We start from the raw sequence: 9,089 nt of genomic DNA, 5'->3' as shown, positions 1-9,089 counted from the left end.
GAATCTCAACAATGTTGACAATCAACAAAAGAAAGCTTCATGCTGCAATGCATGCTGGGTAACATCATAAAACAAAACTCACTCATGACTCCCAGCATGCATTGCAGTTGATCTGCAGTCAAGAGCTCAACTGAAGCAAACACTGATCAAAGTAATGATGGATTAGTGAAATTTCAACATTAATAGCGAGTGCAAAAGTGAAAACTATTTCAAGTTATCAACATTGTGGGATGAGGTGAGGGTTGTCAAAGTATGGCCAGAGCTAAGGGTCAACATCTGGCCAATTGTAAATTCTCGGGGTCCCTGAGCTGACAATCTTCTGGGGGCTCATAATGTGCCAGCACAAGCTTGTTTGAAGGGTACACCTGTTTACATCAACCTGGTCTCATGGGTAAGACGTACCTCTGCACACTTTTTGCAGCGCCACTAAATACGTTCTAGCAGGTACATATTTCTACAGTTTTACGACACGAAAGTCCACTGGGGGCGCTAAAGAGAAGACCTCTGTGTGACACATCGATGACGGTCGACTCCACATACAACACGATTGAGCGTCAGAGGTATGTACAGTATATCACATTATCCTAATGCTGTCTGCGTTATTTTAGTGAAATTGTAAAGTGTCACGTTGTTTTACTGAAACATGTTTGCTCTAATGGTAACTAAACTGTAACGTTAGAATCATGCGACTGCCCGTGACGCCAGTAGGACAGTTAAGTGAAGCTAACGCATGAGTAATTTAGCTAGCGTTAGCCACCGCCGACAATTAAAGTTTTTTTTTTACAATTACCGTTACGAATTCTGCGGTAGATTTAGTAGCTATGTGGCTTGTTATCCGGTAAGCTTAATAAAGCTTTTGGCGACCTTTGAAAATATAAATAGATCGCTTTATAATTCAGTTTATTGTTCGCAGTGGTGGACAGTAATGACGTTTTTATCTTTTTACTCCGCTATATTACATAAAGCATATCGTTACTCCTTATTTGGAAATAAAGAAATTACGATGTGCCCCTCATGAAAGAAATGATTATTTTTAACGAACCGGGTAAATCGGTTCGCAAATCACGCCAAATGATTCATCTACGATTGTCTGAACTACTCAATGATTCAAATGAGCCGTTCATAGCGAGTCTTCAGTGAACTGAATTCACGCGCGCGCGCGTGCGCGCTATAAGTAAGTTACTCATGTCCAGTTTAAGGATAATCTTTGTAACTGAAAATCACACTTAGGTCAAAACCAACAGTTGTTGGTGTAGTCTTAATCTGCAGACATCGTTGAATGTGGACACATCGAAGTCAATTTGAAATGTTTACGTGAAAAGACGAAATATTATAGTAACAGAAGTTAAAAAGTAATTTAAAACGCATGCATCATTCATCTTCCCAGTTGATGTGGTATTATAATGTTATGCATTTATCCATGCGTGACCCCTGTTTTTAACTTGTTTTTCAACACATTACATACGTGACAAGCACTAAGCTGAAATAACTTATTTATTTATTTATATGAAAATGTTTCTAACCTGAGAAACTACATGATGGAATAAGAAAGGATGTGATGTACATACTTACTATCAGTGATACCTGCTGGGGTCGTTTTACCCCACAGACTAGGTTTAATAAATAATTATGGAAAAATATGTTCCATAAAATGTAATCCCTTAATACAGTTTGTATTCTTATGTCAAATATAACTCAGATTTTCTGCAAAACGTCAAGCTTTAAAACACTTTTCCATTAACCAATGAAAATTGGTTGTATTTGTCTATTGGCATAGTTGTAATTAGGCTAAATTACATTTTAAAATACTTTTAATCAGACTACAGGTAATTCAAAAACGTACAGTGAAACGTTGACATATCAGGTTAGTCTTTCCATGTAGCACCAACTTGTGCCAATGCCATGCTTGCATATGACTACATATTACTACATTTATTTATGTATTGAACATGCATTTTATGTAGCAGCCGTACCTGCCACAGAATGAGTGGTGCTCGAGCTAAAGATAACTGCCCATGTGGCTGGACTTTAAAGTAACAACCTCGTTTTAAAAAGTTAATTTATGTTATAATGATATGTAACGTAACAATTTGACCCCTTTTTACTGGATCATATGGTACAAAAATATGTTGTATTACTTTTTTCTTCTATTTAGAGATGCCGGGAAACACACAGAAATTGTGCCCCGGGTGCAACACCCTGATAAGTGTTGCATTCAAGACATGCCCACTTTGCAAACAACTCCAGCCGTACAAAACAAAAGTTGCAAAAAAGAGATGCAACTTTCAAAATAAGAAGGCTGAATGGAAGAAGTCAATCGAAAAAAACAACAACAGGACAGTTGTACTTAATAGCTGCCATGTAATGGTAAGTTTAGGTCAGGGATAAGCATACAAATAGGGTGATTCATGGGGTCAACTCAAACGTAGTAAAGTTAAACGGTCAATTGTCATGTTTCCATGCAGCTGTCAAGTAAACTTTTATGAAATGTGAAAAAAAAAAGAAAATATGAATCACATGTGTTTCCATCAACTGGTTTTGAGTGAATAAATTCCTGCAACGGGATCCTCCCGCCATGAGGCCGTCCCGTTCCCCCCCCGGGAAAAATACATTGATGAAAACATGGCTGATGAAGCAGAAATAAATATGTTAGTGATAGCATTTTGGTGAATATTTAGTTACAAACCAGTAGTAATTAATTTCTTGATATAAGTAGACATGGGCTGGTATGAGATTTTGGTGCTATAATAACCTTGCTCAATGAATACCATGGTTTCACGGTATTGCTATTACAACACTAAAATGTGTTACCTTCAAATGTATGCATATACATAGAGACTGGACACAATTTATTTCAGTTTGAACCATAACTTGTGTGTGAGGTAAAAATAAAGCCTTAAAATTAAAATATTCTTAAAAATATATATATATATTAGACATAAACATCAAACATTGAATTACATGATTAAACAATCTATTCTTATGCAAACACAGCTCTTACCTTAGAAACTGTATCACATAATTTTTTTTGTGGTTTTGAAACCTTAACTCTTTTAAACCTTGGTATACCTTGAAACCGGTATGCGGCCCATGTCTATGTATAAGTGGCACATTTTAAGAGGTTTTTTCAAATGACCATAAAAATGAAATGAAATTAATATTTTAGTCAAATTTTTTCATTCTATGCATGTTTTTTTAATTTAAAGTTTTTATTTCAGCTTGACAAACTTGCTGCCCTTGATTTCTTCCCCATACTACTTTTGGGAAAGAAATTAAAGGGAAAGTTGGTGGCCGATGCCATCCTTGGAGGGGATTACGTTTTGGATCCCGATTTGTTTCAGAGGGTTAAATTGATGTATGAAGCAGTGCTAAAGAGTAAGTTTTTTTTACTAATATTAAGGTCTGTAATCTGGAAACACTGATAATCCACATGTTTCATTCTCTTTATTTTTCATATGGATGCAAAGGGTGAACCATTACATTTAGCCATAATAGGATAAAGCAGCATGTGGTGGCTCTATTGCAAAACAATACTATTGCCTGAAGTCAACAAAATAGATAAACAGTATTAGGCAGACTGTTTTGTGACAATAATTACAATTGATGGGAGAAGACATGTTTTAGGTCTATGAATTGCCCCTGATTTAAGTTAAGGGTAAAAAATGATCTACCTATTCCTGATAGGGGCAGTATACTGCACATGTAGTTTATGCTTTCTGGCTCATAGCCTTTGGTAAGAATTGATCTTCCTGTGGAAACAATGTTCTGAAGCTAGCGTTCTTTAAATTTTGGCCATGGGCCAGATCATTGATAGCTCAGGAGATCTGGATGTAATCTCGTTATTGTTTCATTTATGTATCCATTTAATCACAGATTTTGCTCCATTTCCTTAAAACAATCAGTTTGAGACAGAGAAGATATGAGGAACTCTATTGTAAACTTTTACCGTAGATAAAAAGAAAGATCTACTACATTTCCCTCTCCACAACAGCTTTGAACAGTCTTCTTCTCATAAATTAGTTAGGAAAATTTCAGCCTCCTCCACAAACACCAATGTTGTCTTGTGCGAGAAACAGAAAATGTAATATTAATTTAAGTATAAACTCTGCTTGACTATTTATCCTGTTGAGACTTCACCTTAAACACCTTTGGAGAAATTTGGTTCTAAAAAGTGATAGAAGCATGAGAATACATTTAATATTTTGGGGTTGGATACCTCCTCTTTATATACAACTAGTTGCAGCTTCTTTAGCATTATCCCCCTGTCATAATCATGAAAATTTAGAATGCTCTGATCAAAAGCTAAGTACAGTATTGCCTTGATGACTAGATCTCTTGACATATACCGTAGATCCTTAATGGCTCTTTTCAATCATAACATAACACAACACACATGTAATGTAGAAACCAATTCTATTATAAAAACTAGCCTCTTACACTTGCATTCAGATCATCTTTGTGTTTTTAATAATTAGTCATATGCAAAGTTCTTAATTTTGATCTTTGTCTTGTCTGCAAGTTCATTGTCAAAGACAGAAGAAGGCCACAAGTAGCACAGAAACTACTGACCCTCCAGAAGCTACTTCCACCAGCCCTCCAGAAGCCACTGCCACCAGCCCCCCAGAAGCTACCGGTATTGATATCACAGGCTCATCAGAAGCCACAAGACCCCAGGCCCAGAAGGCCAAAAATAGACCAAGAAATGAAGTACACTGTATGTCCTTAATACTCAGTAAAGTGTGTCTGAACTCTTAACATTCTTAAGAAGTAATAACTTACTGTATAATAAAGTGTGATGTCTTGATACAGATCCAGTCCAACAGATGGAAGCCAGCAAGAAAAAGAAAAAGTGTTAAGTACATTTTCTGTATATACATTTGCATCAGTAGCTTTCCTGTAGCCCATTGGTAAGAGCTTTGCATTAACAGCTTTGGATAAAAGCGTCTTCCAAATGAATAAATGTAAATGTACATTAATATGATTTATTAACTACTCTTTGATTCTGCAGTCGCTGTTTGGTTTTATTTGTAGCAATATACTTATTTCAAAATAATATTGCCTATCTTTCAGATGAGTGTCCAGAATGCTGTAGGAGAGTGAGCCAAAACAACTTTGATTACTCCAAGGTTTTGAAAAAAAGAGTGAGAGAGGTTTGTCTTTCCAAAGCATTTTCACACAGTCTTGCATTATATCGATGTACTTGCAGTCATAGACTACTTAAAAAATCTGCTTAAAATCCTTCAAACCATCTCATCTGCCCCAACACTGCTTAGCGTCAAATTGTAAAATTGATAATCAGACTAAAAATACAACATGAGATGAACCACTCTACCCAGTATTTTCAGATTGGATTAACTTCAGGTTTTTTCTTTGGTATAACAATTGTGATTCATAAACCAACAATGACAACAGGCAAAGAAAAACTATTATGTAAAAGATAAGGGTGAATAGTCCAGCTAAAGCATACACTGATCACCATAATGGTGACTCAATAAAATAAATTCACATTGAGCTAACATATTACTAACATAATAACATAGTGACATCACTATGATCATCCCATGACCTCATGTGTTGACTGTGTAGTTATGTTGCCGTTTATTTAATGCTAGTTGTTCTAGGCCTTTGTTGTTGTCTGACCAGTTGAAACCTACGATTACACACTGTTCTGTAAATTAACATACTTTGATTTTCCTTAATAGCCTTCATACCTTTTGCAAGTATTGACATGAACCTTTAAAACATTTTTACATTTAATTAATAATGGTCTTAAAATTGTCTTAAATATCTTTAATTTTACTTGTTGAAACTTGCAGAAGCCCTGAAAATGTTAGAGCATAGATAAAAAAGGATAACACTCTGGACATGCTGAATGTGAAGTTAACATGAATTGAAACTGAATCACTTTGAATTCTTTGTATTTAATAAAAACGCATTTGGCCCCAACAATGTATTCATGTGATTGTTACTGAGCTGGATCATGACATCATTGTTTTCTTCAAAGCTGCTGTTTTGACAGATGAACTAAGTAAAAACTAATCAATAAAGACTGAACTTAATAATGCTGGACATTGCCACCCGTTTTTCTAGAGCTGCTACACAATTTATATTGTAAATAAGCAGTATTTAAATAAAGGTTACATGATGACATAACATGATATGTTAGGACTTTACCACTGTACATTTTACCACCACAATTGCAAGATTTGTGCCATGACACACATGGCTGGATTTTGTGTTGTGGAAAGTTGTGTTGTGATCATGCTTGTTTTTTGTTTGTTCTATAGGGAACAGAGGAGGTCCTCATTCGTTGGGTTCCATGCAAGACCTGGTACGTGTACTAATCGACGGTTTATTACATACAGACCATATACAACAGTTTTAATATTTGGGTAACAGTAACAATGTCAATAGTTCACTGAAATGTTAAAATATTTTCAATTGTTATATTTCATAAAGTGATATAACAGTTTGCTTGCCTGACAGAGTCACTCAGCAAATGTAATTTTTTACTCAAAACGTTGTCTCTTACAGTGGGACCAAATGGAAGGACTCATGGGAGCCTTCTTCTTTTCTTGAAGAATGAATTAGAAATATGTAAATTAATTTAAAAATGGGGCTTGTTGTTCATTGCCTAAAATGTATATTCCTTCAGGAATAACCTAATAAAAATCAGTTTTGTATGCATCATTATTGGACATGGTATGTCACTTACAGTATGTCTTGAAAATTTAATGGTGCATGTGTTGCCTTTTAAACTTCCAAAATGTTGCTGTTCAATATGAAATTGAGTCCATGTGCAAGAGCAATTTAGCTGTCCTGCCTGCACCCCAGCAATGCTTACATATTGGTTGAAGGAAACATTACTGTTTAAAGTGTATTGCAAGGTATTCTAGAATCTACACATTCACACATGAATGGCAAAATACACAACTATGTATTGTACACCAAGTTACCTTTATCCGTGTCAAATCTTAAATGTTAGTTCCATTTGTTCTTGTTTTTTTTAGATCTGAAAGTGGTCGGGATGTGAATACATTTCAGAATGTATAGTTATTTGAACACAAATTATTCTTTCCTTTTTCATATACCTATTTGATACAATTCTTACATCATGACATAATGATCATTTGTCAGTTACGATTTTTCGACAATGTAGGTTATTGGAATATGCATTTGTGTTGGGGCTTGGTTGGCAGCCAGAGAGAATTCCCACAAATCCTGCAAGAAGGTTTATGAGGAGCAACTGGAGTTGGCTGTCTGCAGGCACGTTGAGCAGAGAACATCACAATGCTGCTGGTTCCATCTTAGGGCAGGAAGTGGAGAAGTAGTTGGTATGCTATGTAGATGTGCAATCATACAGTATATAGTATTTGGATAAAAGACCAGACGAAGCCATGGCAGTTGTAGTTCTATCTTTTGATCTATTATTCATTGGCGGTGCAATAATTATGCATTCAAAGCATCAAAAAGATTTAATATTGGCAAATAATTACATTAAATAGAAATACCTAAGAAAGACAAATGTTTCTATTTACAAGAAACATGTTAATGGCTTCACATAAAATGGACAGGACTGAACAGTATAAACTTTATTATGGTGATAAAAATATCAGATAACAAATAATGATTCATACTAATAATAATAATTCTTCTCATCATTTTAGACTTCTAAAGCTATATAGATCCCCCTTGGGACCTGGAAACCCTGAATGCTCACCTTCACCTGGAAATGAGAGCATGGGCAGATGGTAAGAAAAGGATGAACATCATCTGACATTTGTGTCAATCCCTTTTTTTCAGGAGAAACTGACTATCCAATATTATTGTAAAAAGGAATCATGATATGATCACCATGTTATTCTGCAGAAGTAATCACAAATGAAATGCTTAACTATCACAATTTCACAAGCTCTCCATCCACATTTTAGTTCCTTTGTATGATATCGTGGAATTGGTTACATTGTAAAGAAACAATGCTATCACTAAAAAGATGTGAAAAAATACAAACAATTGTCCATGTGGCTATTTTTGACACAGAAGCAGGATAGTTTCTGATTGAAGGTCACACACATTCAGCAGTTGTTTGCTCGAACTTTCCATAAACATTTCAAAATATTTGAAATTTGCTTGTTTGTTGGACATTGTCTGCTGTATGGTGATTTTTCTTTCTGTTTTTCTATACAATTCCTCTACAGGTTTGGGTGACTTGACAAAGGATATGCAGTCAACTGTCTTCTCAATCGGTGGTACCACTCACTCAGTAGTCAACACAAACAGGCTGTAAATGCATACAGCAGTATAGCCGTTATGGAGGACATTGAGGACAACTCTCCGGTGCTGAAGATGTGCACAAAAAAGACTTTCCTTTCTATTAAACAGCCCTTTTTTTGAGGTGATTTACTCTAGATAGGGCTCATTACAAACCCAACTGTTTGAAAATAGTGCACTTTGATTTTTTATTTTTGAACTAAATCTACTAAGTGTTGTCACACATAGCTTACAGATAATCAAGGCCAAAGGTCCAGCACATATAGAATGGCAATTCTAAGCTATTATTAAGATAAACTCAAAAATTGAAGAAGGAATTTGCAAATACTAATATTGGACTATTATTATTAATTTGGTTCAGCTTTTTTGTGACAACAAAGCTGTAGTTTCTCCAGACTGGCGTCACTACATAGCAAGTTAATCATGCTAATTTCTTAAATAATCCTATTACAAAGCATAATTTGTTTTTCACACGCTTAAATTGTACAGATTTTAAGGGAAAATATTTTGTGTATTATTGTGTGTGTGTGTGTATGTATCTAAGCTATGATTGCAATAGAATGTGGAAATGTCTTCATTTGTCTTGATGCATACATGCTGTTTGTCGTTTAAGCATACTTGTTGATGAACCCCATCAAATGGAATTTAAATCATAGATGTATTTCTATAATGATTTCCATATCGCATCATCCAAGTGTACATCAATATAGACATAAATCAAATCCACTTTCACTGACATTCTGTAAAACTGTACAGAGAAATGTATTAATTTGTCTTTATGCATATGTTCACTGCTGTAATAAACACAATAATAATGG

At 35.0% G+C, this 9,089-nt stretch overlaps 1 protein-coding gene across 8 annotated transcripts; it reads left to right on the top strand.

The window, feature by feature from the left end:
* Positions 1 to 397: 397 nt before the first annotated feature.
* LOC130420929 (uncharacterized) lies at positions 398 to 9,089 on the top strand. 8 transcript variants are annotated; one of them, XR_008906736.1, is made up of 11 exons: positions 398 to 560; positions 2,156 to 2,367; positions 3,219 to 3,375; positions 4,520 to 4,714; positions 4,810 to 4,851; positions 5,071 to 5,150; positions 6,288 to 6,331; positions 7,011 to 7,047; positions 7,160 to 7,334; positions 7,668 to 7,751; positions 8,199 to 9,089. XR_008906736.1 is itself a non-coding variant. In XM_056748479.1 (10 exons), the coding sequence occupies exons 2-7, from the start codon at positions 2,158 to 2,160 to the stop codon at positions 7,014 to 7,016; spliced, it is 654 nt and encodes a 217-aa protein (XP_056604457.1). In that variant the 5' UTR covers positions 398 to 560; positions 2,156 to 2,157; the 3' UTR covers positions 7,017 to 7,047; positions 7,160 to 7,334; positions 7,668 to 7,751; positions 8,199 to 9,089. The 8 variants fall into 8 exon arrangements, 6 of the variants coding, with proteins under 6 accessions (XP_056604457.1, XP_056604458.1, XP_056604455.1 ...); XM_056748479.1 differs by lacking the exon at positions 5,071 to 5,150; XM_056748480.1 differs by lacking the exon at positions 7,011 to 7,047.

Source organism: Triplophysa dalaica, chromosome 5 (genome assembly GCF_015846415.1).
Source record: "Triplophysa dalaica isolate WHDGS20190420 chromosome 5, ASM1584641v1, whole genome shotgun sequence".
Lineage (NCBI taxonomy): Eukaryota > Metazoa > Chordata > Actinopteri > Cypriniformes > Nemacheilidae > Triplophysa > Triplophysa dalaica.
This window is presented reverse-complemented; position numbering and strand designations above follow the sequence as displayed.